Here is a 22,841-nt window from a genome sequence, read left to right on the forward strand (position 1 = left end):
TCATAAGTAAACCAAATACCTAAGTCAACTATGCCACCGACATATTTTATAATACGTTTCACAGCAAACAAATGTGTCTCCTTAGGTTCAAATTGAAATCTAGCACACACACCGACACTAAATGCAATGTCTGGTCTACTAGCAGTTAAGTACAAAAGACTACTAATCATGCTCCTATACAGTGTCTGATAAACACTTTTTCTTGAAATATTCTTACCTAGTTTGGTAGTTGTACTCAGAGGAGTTCTAGCATATTTTGTATTTTCTAAACTGAATTTAGTCACAAGATCCTTAGCATATTTGGTTTGAGCGATAAATATCCCTCTTTCCAATTGAGTAATTTGAAGTCCCAAAAAGAACTTCAACTCACCCATCATGCTCATCTCAAAATGACTATGCATGCCCCGAAGACAATGTCATCCACATATATTTGTGCCACACTTCAACTCTTGTTCGACTATCTAATGAACAATGCCTTGTCCACTCCCCCTCGAGTGAACCCCGCATCCACTAAAAAATTGGTCAACTTCTCATACCAAGCTCTTGGAGCTTGTTTTAGCCCGTAGAGGGTCTTTTTCAGTTTAAACACATAAGAAGGAAATTTTTTATCTTCGAACCCTTTCGGTTGTTCCACATAAACATCTTCATTCAGAGTACCATTCAAGAAAGCACTTTTAACATCCATTTGAAATAATTTAAATTTTAAATGACAAGCAATAGCAAGCAGTATACGAATAGACTCTAATCTAGCAACATGAGCAAATATCTCATCAAAATCTATACCCTCAACCTGAGTATATCTTTGTGCTACTAGTCTAGCTTTATTTCGAACTATATTGCCATGTTCATCACTTTTATTCTTGTAAATCCATTTTGTTCCAATAATGTTCACATTCTTAGGTCTAGGAACTAAATACCAAACATCATTCCTAGAAAATTGCTCTAATTCCTCATGCATAGCATTAACCCAAGAATCGTCAAATAATACTTCCTTCACATTTTTAGGTTCAAAAGATGTATAACAAGTAAATGATACCTCACTTTGGATTTGTCGTCTTGTCTTAATTGGTTCATTCACGTCTCCGATCACTTGTGATAGTGGATGATTTAATTTCACTCTGGCAGATGATTCTGGTACGTTGCAGTCATCTTTGTTCATTTCAACTTTATCCTTGTCCTGATTCTCAATTTCAAGATCAAGCTCCTTTCCTATTTCTTCGTCATATGTATTTGCAAAAACAGAAATAGGAGTAGCTTCAGTTATATTAGTCGTGGATTCATCTATCATAACATTAGCAGATTCCATAACAGTAGAACATATCGGTCCGATTGCATATCGCTTGGAGCTGCCCGAGGGGTCGAGAGTGCACCCGGTCTTTAATGTTTCATTGTTTAGGGATCGAATTAGAAATCACCAGGTCGTGGGATCAGTTCTACCCAAGCCATTGGATGAGACAGTGGTTGTGGAGTCTGTACTTGCGAGGCGTCGATGATATCATGGTACTAGATTAGGGATGAAGGTCCTAGTCGAGTGGCTTGGCAAGCCATCCAATGAGGCGACATGGGAGCTGGAGATGGACATCTTGGAGCATTTCCCTGACTTTGCACCTTAAGGACAAGGACGGGGAAGCATGGTGGGTTGATACATGTTATTAGAGTCTTTTCTTATTGTACTAGCTATTTATTTCAGAAAAGATAAGGTTTCTGTATGTCGCATTCGAATGCGGGAAGGGGCGTGTTTGAATGCTGTTGCGAACACCTACAGGCGTTCACATCGACATAGAATGCAATTTGTGCGTTCGAACGCACTCGACCGCGTTGGAACGCCCGCATGCGAATGCTTGTATACGTTCATATTGATAGAGAACGTAATTTGTATGTTTGAACGTGGTCGAGCCCGTTCGAACGCGATCGATGAGAATCCATTGTTTCTAGGGTTAATAATTATTATTTTTGACTTGTTTTGTTAGCCTCTTAAGGTGTGAATGACAACCAAAAAATTATAATGAATGAATCTTGATTTCTATCTCTTTCTATCTTCTCTACCCTAATCTCCCTTTCCTTTCCTCCAAGCCCTAGTCATGCGCCATCTTAACGTCGGTGTTCTTCTAACCTCTCTCGTTTGTCAAGTTCTCCCTCCTCATTGGGCTCTTGGCCACTTCTCCCCGTTCATCCTTATTCCCTAAACTCTATAAACCATCCATTCTCATCTCCACTATCATCCCTAACCTTATCATCGCTTCCACCCATCACCTAACCTTATCATCACCTCCACCCGTCACCACCACTATCACCCCCACTCTTGTATATTTTTGTCTTTGTTGCAATCCGAATATGCAAAGGGTATCAAAAACGTAAATTAGAAAGTTACGGATCTACCATTCTTGGTTTTGTAATTTTCTAACTACGAAAGAATATCTGGTGAATATTTTTCCTCGGTTGCAGGGACTGCTTTCCTGTAACAAATCTAGATATTGAAGAGGACATTTCGTTCTTATCACCATATGAGCCTGATGTGCAAGAATGAATCCAATCCACTTACTCGTTTTAGAAATAAGAGAAATGGTTATTCTCTTTTTATATAAAAGATGAAAGGCTATATATATATATATATTATAAATAAAAATATATGTATAGGCAAACTGTAATTATAATTAATTTGTGATTCTTACTCTTACTTGATTAATTATTAATTATATGTAAAATAGTGATTAGATATTCAATCTTGTATAGTTAATAGGCAATCTTACTATTTCATTTTTATACATAATAATATATGTTAGACATTAAAATTACATAAATATGACCACGAATAGAAATATACATGAATTTAAATTAATAAAACTATAAGTATTAATCTAATAATAATATATAAGCTATATATATATATATTTATATACATGTAAATGCCTATGATTATAGTTAATTACTAATCGTACTAATTATATTTAGCTAATAATTACATTTATTTAACTAATTATAGTTAATTATATTTATTTAACTAGCTACATTTCGAGGGAAGATGATAACACTTTGGCAAAGCACTAAATGTATAATGAAGGGGTATATTGATAAATATCACTAAGGTAGCGTGTAAACTATAATATAAGGAAAATGCTCGGTGTTTTCGGTCAATTTCCCTTAAAAAAACAAAAAACACACACTGCCCTAACCCAATCGAGCTCTCTCCCTCCTCTCTTGGGCGACGGCAGCGAGTGGTATTGGTAGCGGCAGCGGCAGCAGCAAGCGGTGACGGCAAGCGGCGGCGGCAGGTAACATCTCTTTTTCCTCTTCTCCTCTTCTCTTTCTTCTTACTTCTTCCCTTGCGTTCTCGGCTGGCAAGCGACGGCAAGCGGCAGCTCTTTCTTCCTTTCTTCTTTCTTTTCTTCTTCCCTTTCACTTTCGGCGCCGGCAAGAATGTAGAATAGCTTCTCTGCTCTATCTTAAATTCTTAATTAATTGCTAAATTCTAATTAGGTAATTAGAATATTAGATTGTGAAAGGGCAATTACTGAAATGTAGTTTGTAATTACTTGCTTACTGCTTAGTTTGTAAATTGGCAATTACTGAAAAGTCTGAAAAGTATTACTTAGCAATTACTGTTTTTACTATTTAAATCAGTAATTAGTTACTGTCTTACCGATTCTGTACAGTACTAGTTTTTAAAATGTGAGTTAAAAATATATCATATATCATATATTTTTTATTTTTTATATATAAAAAATACTAGATCACTTTGTCCCCAGCCTTGTCGCCGGCCTTCTGCGTAAGTGCTATATGGTGGCCGCTCGCCACCCGCAGCCGCCTTTCACAACATTATAGTCTCTTACATCTTAACTCAAACTAGAAATAAGAAACATCAATGTGTTTATTTTATGCTTTCTGTCAAGCGCTTTAGGTCTTTCTGCTATCAACTTGTTCGAGAGGTTGAATTGTTGAGATTGGAAAATTTTCCATTTTAGCTTCATAGAGAATGATTCCATAGACACACCTAGAATTTCCAAATTTAGATAAGACAATTCCATGGACACATGCATGTAGAATACCAGATTCTTGGCTCTTATCTAAAAATTTAACCCCAAACACTTATGTTGTTAGATAATGCACCAATAATGTCTTCAGGACATCAACATACTCTTGATACATTGCAGGTGGACAAATGGTATATAAGACCTAAGAAGAAGTGCCACCCCTCGACACTGAATAGATAATATAAAAGAAGGATCAATTGGGGCTCGACAATGTTTGAACCCATAACCTTTAGAGAAATGGCTATGCTAAATATTTAGTTAATCCTAAATTGTAAGATATTAATTAACATACCAAACAATATATGTGATGCCTTAACAAAACATAGATATGTATATATTACACCACTATAGACACTAGATTGTAACATACATGTTAGAGAGGGTTTTGTAGTGGGTTTAGGCAAACTAAATTTACAGGATGTTGATTTCCTATTATTTGGTCATCATGCTAGTCATTGCAACTTATTAAGCAAATACGAGTGCATTTGTATCTTATGGTTTTTTTAATCTTTTTTTCAATGTTGATTTGACATGGAGTCATGCTGTTCTTAAGTATGATTAGATCTGGATGGCACATCTATTATCATGTTGGCTTTGAATAACATTTTGACATTTCTCTCCTTTTGTTTCTCTCTCTCCCTAGTTGTGCTAATTCTATATTTGATCTGGACTGGTGAGTTTGTGTTGGAAATTTGACACAAGAGTGATGCAAAACGTGGTGGAGAGAGAGATGAGGGAGAAAACTAAGGAAGAAAGGAATGGGGTTTCATATCTCCACCTTAAAAATGATTTCACACCAAGATTCTCAAAAGAGCAAAATCAAATAATCTTTCATTAGCCTCAAAAGAAAATACAATAGGTCTATATACCGACCTACAATGGAATTAAGCAAAAGACACCCTATATAGAAAATAAACAAAAGACACTCCCAAATAAATAAAAATCATAACCAAATCCCTATTAGGAGGAATCATCAACTTTCGGCATCTCCTGCGCTGGTACATATGCCATCGAGTCCTATCGGTGATGTCTGCAACATTCTTCCCGATAGGAGAGACGACCTTATGAAGTGTGCAGCTCTATTGCTCTCATACTGCTCTAAAATATTAGGGTGATGCATCTCTAGAGCCATGTGTCATCAGATGTAGGTCCTTTTCAACGTATTGGATACCGTTGGGTTCCATATTCTTTAGTTGAAATAATCTTATAATCTAAAATTTTATCAATTTCGTCTTTTGTGTTAGGTAAAATATTGGAAAGTGGAGGTAAAGAGGGTCTCTGATAAATAGGCTCATTGGTAGGCTCCGTAGCTAGTGGGTTATCTGGGGTAAAATCTGGACCTTTATAAGCTTACTAGATCCTCAATATTAAAGGTAGAATTGATGCCGAAATCATTAGGGAAATCTAGAACATAAGCATTATCATTATTTTTTTGAGAATTTTAAAAGGTCCAGCACTTTTTGCATGCAATTTTTGATGGTTTTAGGTGGAAACCGTTCCGGATGTATCTGGACCATCACATAGTCTCCAACATTAAATTCTTTGAATCTCCTTAGATTAGCTCGAATTTTATAATTGGTATTATTTTGAGCAATTTTGTTACTGATTTCTTTATGCAAGTTATGAATATGTGATGCAAATGCAGATGTAGACTCAGACAACCTATGATAAAGGGTCATAGGAATGAGATCTATCTTAGTTGGACTTAAACCTATTGACCTATTAACAAGATTGTTATATGCAAATTCAGTAGTTGGTAGTTTTTGATCCCAATCTCTTAGATTTTCGCCGACAAGAGTCCTTAGTAGGTTATCTAAACTAATGACGGCGACGGTGATCGGCAATGGGTAGCTCGACGGCGAGCGGTAGAACTATTAGGCTCGTGCCATGTGTCGGTACGCTGCCGACACAGCCATCCATGATCTAAACTCCTATTGACTATCTTAGTCTGCCCATCAGTTTGTGGGTGGAAAACGGTTGAATATTGAAGATTGGTTCCCATCTTACTCTATGAGATTTTTCAAAAATAGCTAGTAAATTTCACATCCCTATTTGATATAATAGTTTTTGGTAGCCTATGTAGCCTAATAATTTCATCAAAATAGAGTTTCGCAACTCAAAAGGCGTTAAAAGTTTGAGAAACAAGGTATAAAGTGGGCCAGTTTTGAAAATCGATCCACCACCACAAGCATGCTTTCGAGTAGTTTTTGGAAGTCCAAGTATGAAGTCCATACTAACATCTTGCCAAGGACAGTTAGGAACAAGTAAAGGTGTGTACAATCCCCTATTTTATTTTCGCTGCTTAGCGAGTTGACATGCGTGACATCGACCAACAAGTCTCATAACATCTCTCTTAAGGCTTGGCCAGAAAAATCGATGAAAATAAAGATGGATCTAGGTAATAGATCACTGAATAATGCATCAACAAATGATATTTGAAGATTTTGGAATCTTACGTAGTAATTCTGCTATGACAATGGATTCTTTTTGTTTCTCGTCGACGATAATTTTCTCGCTCGTCGTGCATCGGATTTTTTGACGTTTAGGTGTTCGTGGAGCGATTGTTTGCTCTGATACCAAAATGATGCAAAACGTGGTGGAGAGAGAGATGGGGAAGAAACTAAGGAAGAAAGGAATGGGGTTTCACATCTCTACTCTAAAAATAGTTTCACACCAAGATTCTCAAAAGAGCAAAATCAAATAATTTTTTATTAGCCTAAAAGAAAATACAACAGGTCTATATATAGACCTACAATGGAATTAAACAAAAGACACCCTATATAGAAAATAAATAAAGGCATTCAAATAAATAAAAATCATAACCAAATTCCTATAAGGGGAATCATCAACTGTCTGCGTCTCCTGTGTTGGTACACATGCCATCGAGTCCTATTAGTGATGTTTGCATCAAAGAGTTTTATTGAAATACTCACCACCAAATAGGCATGTTTTACACGTGGATGCAACCCATATAATTCCCACGTGACTCACTGGTCAATATTTCTACATAGTATCCAAGGTAATAAGCCAAAATTTATCAAAAATAATTTAAACAAAGAATATCCAATACCACATGCCGTAACAAGCCTCCAAAATATATCCATAAAATAACCAAAAGCAAATAAATATCCATGTAGACAGAACATAAATAATCTAGTCATAAGTTATAAAAAAATATAATTTAACTAAACGTCGCATGCTTCTTCTACGATCTTGAAATCATCTATTGATATGAAAACATATTTCACTAAAGGTAGCAACCATAAAGTTTAGCAAGTATACATTTCGACAATCTAAAAATAGTATAATATATTATGCAACAATACAAATCATGCATAAATGATGATATAATAAACTCATAAATTCAATACCGATAGTTTATCATTTAATAAAGAAAATAAGATCATACATTAATATGCTATCCTAGAGCCTCAATGCAGTTGCATCGTATACGCTCTCCTAGAGCCTTCATATAATAATAAATAACATCACAAGTCCTCTCAGAGCATCAAACAATAAAGGATAGATATCAAGTGGTAATATCTGACGAACATGCTTGGCGATGCTGTATATGAATGGTTATGTATGACCATCAAATTAATGACTCCGGCCATAAACCCATCCTCATACTCCTCACCTCAACTAGTATAGAAATCACAAACCCCAACTCAGAAAGATGCCATAATTTTGCGTCATGGAATAAAGGGTATTGTCAAAGCGGGATCTAACTATTTGCCACTCGATGATATGTGTACATGATGCAATGTTTAATATATATGGCTTGATTAGCATACTTAAAATGCATATAATGTATAAATCATGTATTCAATTATCATGAATTGATAACACATAAATGCTAAGAATAAAAGGATGAATATAAATGTCATAATATTCTTACAATGTCAAAATGTAGCATCATCACAATATATCTACACTATTCTCAGATTATAGGGGCGTCACTTGTTTGGAATGTATCTGACTGTTGCAATTGCTTTTTAGTTATCTAGTTTCTCCAGTATCTCAAGATGCTCTTTGTATGAAAGGGGATCTATTATAAGGAGACTATTATTGAATCATGAGTACAAAACCTGGCCTAGCATTAAAATAAATAAAAATGTTGTGGAACTATCTTTATGGGTTTAGATACATTCAATTGTATTGTCCAATTGGAAAAAGATATTCATAACACCCATTAAAAAGAGTTAAATAATTAATGTGAAAGCACTTTTGTTATATAGTTAATATAGTTAATGTTGACTTAATACAAATATATCAAACAAGTGAGATATCATTTTTACATATATATATATAATTTATTTCTAATGTCTCCATCTAATCTGGTCAACATAAAACAAATTGATGAAAATACATAGTAAAATATAATAAAGGGTATTTTCACCTGCTTGTGGTCCACAAAAGAAAAAAGGGTTGGGCTGTTGCTAGTTGCAGCTCGCCAATCTGGAAGAAATAGGTTGATCCTATTTGGAAGAAATAGGTTGGGCCCTTGGGCACATCCCTGGCTAGGTTGCGGTTGGCTCGCATCCAAAGACCACGATTGTAGGTTGGGTTTAGCCCAGCCTAGCTCATTGTCTTCTTCCTTGAAGGGGAGGACAATAGCTGCAATGTAGAAAGGGTCCGATGGCGATAGGGGGGCTATGGGATACATCCAAAAGAAAGAGGTGGACGAAAGAATCACTGAGGTATTTAATTCATTGGCCAAGGCGGCCGTCTGTGTTCAGCAACCTCCCCAATGGCTGGCTGCTGGGGAAGACTCGAAACACACCAACTGTGAAATGAACACAAAGGGAGGTAACAGCTCCATCTTATGGAAGGGAAAGCAACTGGCAAAGATATAAGGGGCAGGAGCGTCGGCAGTCAAAACTTTCTGAAAGTCCGTGGGAAGAAACCACATAGTCCAGACTCAACCCAGTATTAAACTGACCGGTGGAAGGTACCACCGGCAAGGCGACACTAGGAGGAAGATCCACAGGTCAGATCTAAGCTGAGTGGTGATCACCAATCATCATAGTAAGGAATAAAGGAAAGAAAAATATGCATCTTTGACATAATTAGAAGGATTTTGCCATTATGGGCAAGGTGTTCTTTAGGTCTTTTTTTATTTATTTCAGCCAGATTTTTGTGTCATGTCAAGTGTAATGCAATTCTTTTTGTGATGCATATGAAATCTTTTGCTTACGGGGGTGCATGTCCCTCTGCGAAACAGTTAACATGAGTACAATTTCTGAAACACAGATATCTCTGTATTTTTTTTTAATTATGGACAGGGACACACTGTCTTCTGTTGTCACTAAATTTCTATGCTCTTCAATCATAAAATTCTGAAGAAGAAGATACTTAGATCCACTGATTTCCCTTTGGCTTCTGTTATGATTGGAGCATTCTCATCATACTAGGCTAGGTATTTGATAATCAGATAACAACATTATTAATGTAGTATTCAGGACGTCTCTTATGCAGATGGCTAGATGGGATGAGATTTTGACACTTCCAGTGCAGAATCCACCAACATTGGAATTCTCAGCTGCTGAGATCACATGGTCTAGGGTGGAAGGCTGGAGAGAATCCATGGATAGGCTTGCACTCATTCCCTTTTCGAGAGTGAATGATTTTGTGAGAGGTGAATCCAACAAAAAAGAATGTCCAACCAGATTTCATGTTGAAGCACGGAGAAGGCGTCCTTTAGAGATGGCATACAAACCAAAAGTTGATGGAATACTTGAATATATCTTGTAAGTCACTATCATTCTATATGTTTTTCTGTGGAAAAAAGAATAACTCCTGGTTGTTAAGCTAATTTTTTAGTTCCAAAATGAAAAGTATCTACACTTGCTATCAGTGGCTATCTCTTCATGCTAAAAATTGAATCTTTTTAGCTCCTCTTTTCTTGTATTGCCAACCAATCATTTGAATAGTTACATATGAAACTTTAATCAGTCACTCATTTGATTGTTATGATCCTTGGATATAATGGTTAGTGTTGCCACTATAAATGTATGGTTGGAGTTGCGAATGGATACCCAAACATTACTGTTGGTCTCGTCACATTTATTCTTGAAGCATACATTTGTCAATCATCCTGTTGAATGCAGGTACTGGTGTTCATTTGGCCCTGATGATCATAGAAAGGGGGGTGTTATTCGCCCTAGTAGGAACTATGCTGCAAAACGGAAGACTCCTGCTGGCCGACCTAATACTAAGAGAGGCTGTGTCTGCCATTTTATTGTAAAGCGCTTGATAGCTGAACCATCTGTTGCACTTATAATATATAATCAAGATAAACATGTAGATAGGAAAGGTTTACCCTGCCATGGTCCCATGGATAAAAAGGCTGTTGGAACACGGGCGATGTTTGCACCTTACATATCAGATGAACTTCGTCTTCAGATTATGTCTTTGCTCTATGTTGGGGTTCCTGTAGAAACCATAATGCAGAGGCACTCAGAAATGGTTGAGAAGCAGGGTGGCCCATGCAATCGTGATGATCTTCTCACCCATAGGTATGTCCGGAGGATAGAAAGGAAGATCAGGCGTTCGACATATGAGCTGGACATTGATGATGCCACTAGTATTGATTTATGGGTTGAAAACCACCGGGATCACATATTCTTATACGAGGACTTCTCCAGCTCAGGCACTTTTTTATTGGGCATTCAAACAGAATGGCAGCTTCAGCAAATGATTCATTTTGGCAACCGCAGTCTGTTGGCGTCAGATTCAAAGTTTGGCACAAACAAATTAAAGGTCTTCTTTGTTATTTCTTCTTTCCATTGTAATCTGTTGAATCCTGACGCAGATCCTTTGTTCACTATCTTGCAGTATCCCATTTATAGCCTCCTTGTTTTTGACTCATACAACAATGCGATTCCTATAGCCTGGATCATCACACCAAACTTTGCAAATGGCGAGATACATAGATGGATGGGAGCTCTTTATGATCGAGTTCATATGAAAGATCCAACATGGCAGTTGGGTGGCTTCATTGTCGATGACCCTTTAGCAGATTTGCTTACCATCAGGTTATTTTGATGCTTTCCTCATTTAGACTACTCTGTTCCGGTGAGTCAATATTCTCTGATCTTAAGATGTTAAACAGGGAGGTGTTCCAATGCTCAATATTGATTAGCTTTTGGCGCGTGCGTCATGCTTGGCATAAGAGTTTGTTGAAGAAGTGCTCAGAAACAGATGTTCGTGTTGCAATGGCAAGACAACTTGGCTTAGCAGTATCCAATATTTGCAGAGGAAGTGGAGATTTGGAATTATTTGAGGCTTTCCTGGAAGATTTTGTTGATTGCTCAGATTTCCTTGACTACTTTAAGGCTGTGTGGTTTCCAAGAATCGGTTGGTCCTTGTCTATATAGTCAAAAAATTATTCTTTAATCATGTTCAGTAAACTGATTATAATATATCTTATTTCCTTTAGGAGCGTGGATTTCAGCCTTGAAGGCCCTCCCATTTGCTAGTGCAGAAGTATCTGCAGCCATTGAGAGTTATCATCACCTGTTGAAACTTCGACTACTGAATGAGAATGATACAAGTCTCTATCAGCGTGCAGACTGGTTGGTTGATAAGTTAGGTACCAAGGTACATTCTCATTATTGGTTAGATGAATATGCTGGGAAGGACAATTTTTCACGCTACTGGAGAGATGAATGGAAAAGTGGTTTAACACCATGGCGCCAAGGATTGCTTATTCCGGATCTTGATGTTGCTTTGGAAGGCAAATGTGCAAAAGTGGTTTGTCAGACAAATAAAGAGAAGTTGCACACTGTACTAAATCCGGGTTCTGAGTTTGCCATGTGCGATTGTAGTTGGTCCAGGATGGGAAACATTTGTAAACATGTAACTAAATTGACTAAAGTGTATCGTGACAGGGGATTGGCTGCACATTCTACAAGTCTCTTTGATTATAACCAGACTTTGAGGAATACTCTTTACTGTTCACCCCATGATTCTGTAATTCGTGATCATGCAGTTGGTCTGGCTGTTTGTGTTAGGACGCAGCTAAATGCACTACCGGACCAAAATAGTGTTAGTTGCTCCTCAACTGCATCAGTTCCTGGGAAGCAGCAAACAGCTAATGAACTGAGAGCAATTTCCACCCAGAAGCCAGAATATGGTGGAACCGTTCTCATGAACAACTTGCAGTCACTTCTTGTCAAGGGAAATGAAACCCTAAGGAACGAGAGCTGTTGTGATGCTGAGGACATGGCTACAAGGAGAGTTACCAATGATTATGACAAGAATGCTTCACTGTGGTCACATGAATCTTCAATTGAGTCATTGCCAACTGAGCTACGATGGGATAATAATGCTTCTGTTAGATGTGGCTGTCTAGAAAATGAATCAGGAAACTCTCTAGACCAAAATAATAATTCGGAATATGCCTGTAGCAATCAGATTTCTATTGATGTAGCAACTTCTGGACAAATTGACAATGGTTGTCACAACAACTCTCAGGCTGAGGAGATGATTGATATTAATTTACAGTCTCACCACGGATCGCCACTGACTTTGAACTCTGGAACTTCAAACAGTGTTTTGAAGGAAAGACTTACCCACCAGGTGTCTAATGTTCCATCAGATGCCAAAAGAGTAGGTGAGATTGCACTAACTCATTATGATCCAATGATCATTGAGACCATTGAGGTCAACACTGCTGTCTGTGATGGCGGTGAGAAGAAATCTTTAGAAGTCCACAACATTCTTCAAGGCACTGTGGAAAATGGTGGGGACAGAGGTGTGGCAATTGAAACAACTGAGATCAAACATATTGCAGGTTGTGATATTGATAAAGTAGTTGGAACAATTGTTTCAAATGGGGTGCTCTGTGATCCCATTCTTAATAAAGAGGCTGGCACTGCAAAGACTGTTCTGGAGATGGATCTGGGACCCTGCTCTGCTGATGCTGAAGCTAGTATTGCTGATTTTGATGATGGTACTAAGGAAGTTTTTCGTCATGTTATGAAGGAGTTTCATGGTGGTAGTAATACAGCTCCAGAAGAAACTACTTGCCCTGTGCGGATGGCTGTTGACCTTATAACAGTTAAGCCAGCTGCAGATCAACAGTGTGTTGTAATGGAAGTTGATTCTAATTCAGATGTTTAGGGATTCCTCTGTTGATGAGAAAGGTGTTGAGGCAGTGTGCTTGCTAGGTAGTAATGAGATTTCCAGTGCATAGAAAGGTCCAATTATCAGGTTAACACTGCTTATGTCTCTAACCAGAAGGTCGATGATGGGGGCAACTGTAACTTTTTATGTTACCTTTGTTTAATAGTTCAACAGGACTGGCACAACCTTGCTTTCTTCTTAGTATCGAGAATACTGAAGTTCAACAGGACTGACACAACCTCCTTATCAAGAGGTATCGAGAATACTGAAGCTTTATACCTGCAACCACATGTTAATGGAATTCATGGGGACTGAATCGCTTGTTTGACAGTGTCGACCTTAATCATATAGTAACGCCTTTGTGGATCATATCGGAGATGTTGAGGACTGTATATATTTGATCAAACTAGATCAGCTGTTTCTCAGATCTCATACTAACAATTAGAATTGCATCATCTTTGCTAGAATACATAATGATTTAGAGGGAGGTTTGATACTGGGGATACCAACACCATTTCTGCATCATACTCATGTTACACAAACTATTTCACAAATAAATTTCAGATATGTTCTTTTTAACATCAGTGAATATTGTAGACATACCTTCTGCTTTTTCTTGGCTTTCTTGTCTGATAAGCTTGCATTTTCCTCGTCTCCTTGTTATATGTTCATTGTTGTTTGAGATAATTGTTGGTTTAATATTGGCAAGCTAGCACAGTAGCTTATATAAACTTGGCTAGTTCTGATTTCTCAACAAACAAACTAACAAAAAACTTTGCTAGTTCTCAGGGTCGTTCTTGAACAGTATATTTAGTCCTATCTTATTAACTTTTTTGGCCTTGGACTATAACTTGAGATTTCCGTGTCTCCTTACCTGCTTCCGTGATTTTTTAAACCAAATAGTGATTTTATTGCGGCCACCAAGGGCCATTTGTTGGTTGAACTGCCAATTACATACTAGAAGGATGTGTTGCTGCTAGAGGAGAAATTAGGGAAAGTAAAAAAAGTAGCTAGTTCATTATATTAAGTAAACGATACGGAACACGAATGTTAAAACAATTTAGTTGAGACCGTAAGTAAGACGAATTTGCAAATTTTGTGGAATCAGAGAAAATTACATATAACAACCTACATCTTGATATTATAAACAAAGCTCCCACTTTTCATTATTTATAAATAATTTTTTATTTCTTAAAAACTACCAAGCAAAAGTATTATATTCAAAAGTTGTTTATAATTTTTGTGGAATCAGAAAAAATTACATATAACACTCTACATTTGATTTTATTATAAACAAAGCCTCTCTTTTCATTATTCATAAATAATTTTTTATTTGATAAAAAATACCAAGCAACAGTATTTTAGTCAAATTGTAGCAGTAATTTTTAATTTTATCCTGGAATTGTTTTTAATTATTTCAAAATTTTAAATGCTACAATAGCAAGTGTGTGCACATGCAGGTCTTGAAACTGCTACAATCATATTTATTAACCCAACGCTCTAACCAAGTGAGCTAATCGGACGACAACATAGTATCGGCCGCCCATATTTCTATCAGTAATTTACACAAAAAAGTTTCATGTTTTGTATATTTACCTAATTTTTGTTTTGTTTTATGGCAAAACCCAATCTCTTTTTTTTTTTACTAAATATCCCTCGCCTTTTTCTTAATTTTTTTAAATAACATTTAAATATGGGACCTCACAAAAAGATACAATGCCATTAGGGACCCAAGAAGGAGCAGCCAGACATATCTGCCATAACTAAAGCCAAAAACTAGAGGATTGTTGTTACGAACCAGCTTGATCCGATCTGTAATAGTTTTGGACTAATTTAAGGACGTAACTTCCAAAGAAAATTGTGGAGGATTTAGCCGTTCGATCTTGCTATATTTTAGAAATGTTGTATCTCTTGAAGAGAGCTTTCTAATGAATTTAAAATCGTAGGATTAGAATGGCTAGATCTTGAGATATCACCGAAACAGTGATCGAAGATCGGATAAACCCTAGCTTGTTACTACAGAAGAGGGGGAATTAAGAGATAGAGGAGGCCGACCAAGGACTTGGGTGGTGGAAGAAAAGAGATGGAAGAGGGCGCCAATGGCTAGAACAACGAGGGAGATAAGGGCAACAATCCCGATCAAATTATCAGATAAACTCCAATTAGGGTTTCCTCCACATATTTATAAATGCTCACCTTTTTGAACCAAACAACCAAATTAAAACCCTAATAAGCCAATAGTTCTCGCTCTAGTGCGTTCAAATGCGCTTGATCATGTTCCAACACACAAATACCATTCTCTATCGTTGCGAACACGTGTAGGCATTCGAACGGTCGCATTCGAACAAGCCCGTGGACATTTGAAAGTGCAAATCTAATGATACACTTAGTTAGGATCTTTTCTTATTGCATTAGGTATTTATTTTCATTAAAATAAAATTCTTGTAGGTCATGTTCGAATGCAGGAGGGGTCGCGTTCGAACGCCCTTGCGAATGACTGCATCAGGTTTGTAAATACAGAGAATGCATATTGTGCGTTCGAACGCGGTCAGGCAAGTTCGAACGCCCGCGTTTAAACACTTCTATCGCTTTCGCACATCCAGAGATGGAGCTTTTTGAGTGCGTTCGAACGCGATCGGGCGCGTTCGAATGCAATCGACAAGAATCCTCTAGAATTAGGGTTTCATATTATTTTAGGACTTGTTAGCTAGTCTCTATAAATATGTGGATGGCAGCCAACTTCATTAGGCTATTGGATTATTGATTTCTTGCTTCCTATCTTCTTTCTAGACTTCTCCCTCCTCCCGCTTCACCATTCTTCCACCTCTACAGTTGGCAAAGTTTCTCCTAACTTCCTATCTCCCTCGACTGTCGAGCCACCCCTTTTCTTTGGGATCTCGATCACTTCGTTCCCTTCGTCTACTTCCCTTAATCACATCCACCATCCACTTTCATTTCCATATCCATCCATAACCCTAACATCCACTCCACCCGTCACTACCACCATCACCCACGTTATTCCATGTTTTCGTCCCTACTATAGTTCGAATCTGCAAAGGGCATAAATACGATTTGTAGATCAGGAAGTTATGGATCTAAACTAATTAGTTTCGTAATTTTCTGACTACGGAGAATATCTGATGAATATTTTCCAACGGTTGTGCAGACTGATTCTTGAAATACATTCAGATCTTGAAAGAATCGTAGCGTAGCCTATCTTTGGTATAAGAACTTCTTAAGTGGTATCAGAGTTTAACAACTGGTATCAGAGCAGGCGAACCTCAAACCTCCATTAATGGTTGAAACAAGGAAGATGACATCAACAAGGAGATCTATGGAGAGCACATCGATAAGGGAGGACTCAATGCACGATGATCCTAACCGTGAGGTTGATTCCTTTGGAGCAACCACGATAGGACCGAGTCAACCAACATTCATGGGTTCGAATATGAATGAATTGAGGGGCATGTTCTAAACATTGTTGAATAGAGTTGACAACATGCAAAATGATCACAATGAATTCAAGGAATATGTTGTGAATCGATTGAGTTCATCATCTCCTCGACGATGAACGGAGTTTCAAGAAGGACTAGTGGTGGGACCTCATCGAACCGATACCCCACAGGTCCAAGTGCGTCATATGAGTGTCAATGATTCCCTCCTGCCTATGCCTTCACATCATCCCCCACCTCTGTTAAAAAACCCAAGACCGGCGGTGGTGGAACCCGAGAGGTGTGCGGCACTGGTGCGCTTCGTCGATGAGGAGGATTGGCACTATGAGGATGAGGTTGATTCCTATGGAGATGGTGATGGATGTGCTCGAGGATTTAGAGAGGGTGATAAACCTGCACAAAGGTTTAGACCTGAACCAATGATCTTTCGCAAACCCGACAACGCTATTCGGGGGAGAACCGCATGCTTGGACTTTCCAAATTTTCAAGGCGGTGATCTAATGGATTGGGTGTTTCAAGTTGAACAATATTTTGATTATCAAGGTACAACGGAATATGCAAAAGTCTAAATGGCAAGCTTTCACTTCTAAGGAACGACATTGCTTTGGTATAAATCGGTTATTCGTGGTGGTGGATTTACTAGATGGGCTGATTTTTGTAGGAGGATTACACGTAGATTTAGGATAGTGGCATATGAAGATTTTGCTGCCACATTAAGCAAGATTGTTTAGAGGACGACCGTATCGGAGTACCAAGCTAAGTTTGAAAGAGTTAGTAGTCATTGTAAGCCACCTTGGCCCGAATAAACATTGATGAGCACATTTATTTCGGGGTTGCGAGAGGAGATACAAGCGGATGTTTGTGCTCTATATCCAACCACTCTTGAGGAGGCCATTAAGAAGGTCGTGAGGATGGAGCAAAAGCATAAGGCTCTCAAGATGGCAGCAAAAATAAGTTAGGGCAACCGAGATGGGCGGTTTACGCCTAGAACGCCAGTTGAAAATTCTGCGGGTTCAAAGACAGTGGCTGCGAGCACTAGACCACGATCACCTTTGAGACCATCTTCCAATATTAAGCTTTCACTACCAACAAAAATTTTTGTGAGAGATGTTGCTCAGTTACATGGCATGCCATGCACGATTGTCTCAAATCGTGATCATATATTTATGAGCGACTTTTGGATGGAGACGCCACATTGAGGAGGTTACGTACTCATCTTAAACTTGCTCAAAATCGCATGAAGCAAGTTTATGATCGTAGCCATAGGGAGCAGGAGTTCAACATTGATAGCTAGGTGTTTGTGAGGGTGCAACCGTATCGACAGGTGACATTGCGTTTGATGCGTAACCAAAAGTTAGCAGCACATCACTACTTTGGTCCGTTTTGGGTGTTGGAGTGTATTTGTCTGGTTGTATATCATTTGGAGCTGCCGGAGGGGTCAAGAGTACATTCTGTCTTCCATGTTTCATTGCTGAGGAAGCAAATTGGAGATCATGAGGTCATTAGATCAGTTCTACTAGAGCCATTGGAGGAGACAGAGATCGTAGAGCCTTCATGTACTTGCTAGGTGTTGACAACGACATGGTACCAGATTAGAGATGGAGATTCTAGTTGAGTGGCTTGGTAAGCCATCCGATGAGGCGACACGAGAGTTGGAGACTGATATTTTGGTGCGTTTCCCTGACTTTTCACCTTGAGGACAAGGTAGGGGAAGCGTGGTGGGCTGATACATTTAGTTAGGGTCTTTTCTTATTGCATTAGTTTTTTATTTTCATTAACATAAAATTCATGTAGGTCTCGTTTGAATGTGGGAGAGGTCGCGTTCGAAACGCCCTTGTGAACGCCTATATTAAGTTCGCAAAAACAAAGAACGCAAAAATTGCGTTTAAACGCGATTGGGCGCGTTCAAATGCTTGCATCGCGTTCGCACATTTAGAGAACGCCTTTTGTGCGTTCGAACGCAATCGGGCATGTTTGAACGCGATCGGCGAGATTATTCTAGGATTAGGGTTAATTATTATTATTAGGGCTTGTTGGCTAGCCTCTATAAAGGTGTGGATGGCAACCAAATTTATTATGCTATTGGATTATTTATTTCTTGCCTCCTATCTTCTCTCTACCCTAATCTCTCTCCTCCTTCTTTACCAACCTACCACCTCTACTGTTGGCAAGGTCTCTCCTAACTTCTAATCTCTCTTGTCTATCGAGTCCTACCACCTCTACTATTAGACCACTTTTTCCCCTTCGTCTTCATCACTTAAACAACATCTACCATCCACCCTTATCTCCATTATCATCCATAACCCTAACATCCACTCTACCCGTCACTACCACCAATATCTATACTAAATCATAATTTCTTCCCTATTTTAGTTTGAATATGAGAAGGGCATAAATAAAACGTAGATCAAATAGTTAGGATCGATTCTACTTGGTTTTGTAATTTTCTGACTATGGGAGAATATTTCGTGAATATATTCCCTCGGTTGCGCGGACTGCTTCCTGCAATAAATTTAGATTTTGAAGGAATCGTACCATAGAACCTATCATTGGTATCATAGGCTATCTGTAATAACCCAAGCCAAAAAAAAAAAAAAAAACCGCACTGCATGGCATGACAGCTCGTGCCATGTAGTGGCAGCAGGGATGGGCGCCACGCGCCCCAATCGCCGGCGCGGTGGGCCCCTGCCGCCGCCGCAGCCCCTCCCTACCGCCTCTCTCTCTCTCTCGGATTCATTTTCATCCCCCTCTCTTTCTCTCTCTTTCTCTCTCAAACACCCCTTCTCTCTCACTCTACCCGCTGCCGCCGCCACCTCCACGAACGCCGGTGAGCTTTCCTCCTTCTCCTTCTCTCTCTCTCTCTCTCTCTCTCTCTCTCTCTCTCTCTCTCTACCTCTCTTTGTCGGCTTTCTCTCGGACCGCCGGAGAGTTGAGCCGTCGGCGAGAGGCCAGCCGCTGAGTGGCCACCAGCGGCCGCACCCCTCCCCCATGGCCCAACCTTCTTCTCCCCCTCCTCCTCCTTCTTCTTCTTCTTCTTCTTCTTCCTCTCCTCCTCTTTTTTTTCCCTTCTCTCCGTGGCTGCACTCTACAAGGGGTGCTTGGGCTCGCCCAGCGCCCTTGCAGCGCCAGGCGCTGAGCTCGGCGCTGAGCTCGGCCCAGCGCCTTGCTGTGCATGGTGCTTGGCTGAGCCTAGCACCATATACATATATATATATATATATATACATAGATATGCACAATTAGTTTACCTTAGTTAATTTAATGTATTTAAGTTATACAAATTAAATATAATTGTATCATAGTTAGTATATAATTCTAATTATATCATGTTTAGCAAAATAACTGTAATATAAATTATTATTCTAATCCTAAGTAGGTAATAGTAAATATTAGGGTTATGTATGTATATTCTTACATAATTAATTGCAGTAACTTAATTCTTATTTTCTTAATTATCAAAGAGAATAATAGACAGATAAAATATATTCTAAATACACAATTAAATAATATAATTATGATTAATAAATAACAAAAACAAATATAGAAATGAAGAGTACATAATTACAATAAGAAACTATTATTTTGTCGGGTTAATTTTAATTAATAGAAAGACTGACATATTTGTTATAAATAATTTCAGATCCCGACCCCCTTATTCAAGACCCTGTGGACCTAGCTATTGAGGCCTGATCGTTATTGTAGCAGCGTGAACGAGTGGTGGTTTGGTATTTCAGTGGTGTGAGTAGTCTTATCCCCTAGATCCCTTTCTCAAATTAGGTTATATTATATATTATGTACATGCATGTTTTGGCCTCGAGCATGATTATATGACTTTATTTAGAGATGATTTCAGTCGAGCATACTTTATCATGCATTTGATTAGGCTGATCTGGGATATGAATACATTGGTGATATATAGAGATGATTGGAGATGATTATACTATTCTAATTTTATACCAGGATGATCTCTAGCATGAGTGTGCATATGATAGACTAGTAGGAGTATGCATATGTTAGATATATGGTTGGAGTTTGTATTACATCATTTTGCTCTTGATTCCTATTCCACCTAAATTCCTGTTATGCATTGACTTGTTATCGTACTGGATATATACATGTAATCTGGCATTTAGAAGAAAAACATGAAATGTGATTGATAGGCTAGTTGATAAAAAGCATGAGGATGCCCGAGTAGGCGCCAGGGTTAGGGGTGCCTGGAGTGATGATTATGGTCGCTAATATGCGATATCTCGTGGCCCATGTCCGAGGTCAGTTGAGTCTGTGTGCACAGACAATCGGACACATGCCGTTCGCTAGGGCATATGTGGCGAGTTATCCTCACGAGGTTTCTATCAACTATGTAGGGTGCCCGGTCTGGATGGATGTTGATACCCTTAGCGGATGGCAGGGTATGGTTATATTTGAGATACTCCTTGAGGATGGCAGAGTATGCTCGGAGGGTATGGTTAGCCTATAAAAAGATGTGGTAGGCAACCAAATTGATTATTGATTATTGAGATTGAGTTTTGCCTTGCCTCCTTCGTCTTCTTCGCTCCCGTTCTCTCAATCCCCGGCGACGCAGCTTCTAACCTCCCTCGTCCGGCTAATCACCCTAGTCCCTTAGGGGTGGCCCTCTTCTCCCCCTTCGTCCAATCTATCCAACACTTGCCCTAATCCTTCCATCAACCACAACCCTTCCACCATCACTTTTCACCGGTGCCACCACATTAACGCCGGTCCACCTTCAACCACCATTACCTAGGATCACGTGCCTCCATCCATGGATCCAAAACAGACCATCTGACCTTTGTCCACAAATCAGACAATATCTCGAGATCCCCACATCCGATTCGCCTGCAACTAGATTTGTTGGAAAGCTCTTTTCTGGGGCTACAACATATAAAAGTTTCACATCGATCCGACGGTGGCATATTTCGGGATCTTATTTCAAAGTTCCGTGCTAGATCTAGTCCAGATCTGAGAATTGGAAGAGATCGACCCTTCACCAAAAAGGCGAGATCGTATCAAGCTGGTATCAGAGCTCTATAGCTAGAGGCATGATCGTATCAAGTTATGATGATCATATGACATGATGATCTATTTATTCATTGTCGAGGATTATGTATTTTTATCATTTATGACATGACATGTTATCTATATTTCATTTATGTAGTATTGATGACACATTCATTTACTTATTCATGATATGATACTCTTTCTGATCCATACTCTCTGTTTGGCGTCACTGATTCGGGGTAAGGTCTATTCACTGAGCCTTTAGCTCATGACTCTCTTGTTTCCTCCTTTCCAAACACCCAGGTGATCGAGAGGAGCAGGATACTCCCTTAGAGGTCTTGCTGATGAGTGAGGAGTAGAGTGTGGTTAGTATTGTATGCCAGATGAGTTATCTTATCTGATGTAATAGTTGACATTCTCCAAAGTGTATTTGTATCATTGTCTTATATTTTAGCAGGTGACTTTGTACTTGTATAATTATGTATATACCTCTGTTGTGTATATGTAGTTGTGAAAAACTCTTGATGATGTGTTGTGGCCTGTGTGGGGCCCAAGTAGGGTTATCTGTATGCTGTTGACAGTTAGACTTGAGTTATTCTTAGTTTAGATATTGTGGATAAAATTATGATGTTCCTACAGGTTTATTTGATTGTCAGTAATAAACTGAATGGTCAGGTGCTATGCACGTGTTTAGAGTGTGAGTGTCACACTATCAATTTGGTTCTGTAGCCTATCATTGGTATCAGAGCCTATCAATTTAGTACTATAGACCCTATAAGAGTTTTGGGTGTGAAACCCTAATTGAGAATGGAGGTGTGAAACCTCATTCGTTTTCTCTTTCTTTCACCATCATTGTTCGTAGAATCCTAACGATCCATTTATTTCACATCACATTCATAATATCTTAATGGGTACTCAACTTTTTTAGTAGCCGTTATGTAAGATTAGAGTCACTAGAACAAAAATCCATGAATCTTTTTAGTAATCCTGCCAAAGTCACTTAGTAGCACGTCGGAATATTACATTCTAAGAATATTTTCCCTGGACTTATTTTCCTGAAAATAAATTGGGTTCCAGATGTCACTTTTATCAGTATTCAACTATCTTGATTCATTTTGAATCTAAGTATCAAATTCCTCAATTCTTTAAATACAATATATGCATGAAAAATCCATAAATCCAAATACTATTATTTTCTCTAAAATCTATATAT

At 38.5% G+C, this 22,841-nt stretch overlaps 1 protein-coding gene across 1 annotated transcript; it reads left to right on the forward strand.

Moving 5' to 3' along the window:
- The first annotated feature begins 3,156 nt into the window (after positions 1-3,156).
- Positions 3,157-13,739, forward strand: LOC140784901 (uncharacterized). The gene is made up of 6 exons (XM_073132507.1): positions 3,157-3,272; positions 9,510-9,781; positions 10,142-10,793; positions 10,869-11,068; positions 11,146-11,390; positions 11,473-13,739. The coding sequence occupies exons 2-6, from the start codon at positions 9,510-9,512 to the stop codon at positions 13,155-13,157; spliced, it is 3,054 nt and encodes a 1,017-aa protein (XP_072988608.1). The 5' UTR covers positions 3,157-3,272; the 3' UTR covers positions 13,158-13,739.
- The last annotated feature ends 9,102 nt before the right edge of the window (positions 13,740-22,841 follow it).

Source organism: Typha latifolia, chromosome 3, assembly GCF_019914945.1.
Source record: "Typha latifolia isolate L0001 chromosome 3, TyphaL0001v2, whole genome shotgun sequence".
NCBI classification, from domain to species: domain Eukaryota; kingdom Viridiplantae; phylum Streptophyta; class Magnoliopsida; order Poales; family Typhaceae; genus Typha; species Typha latifolia.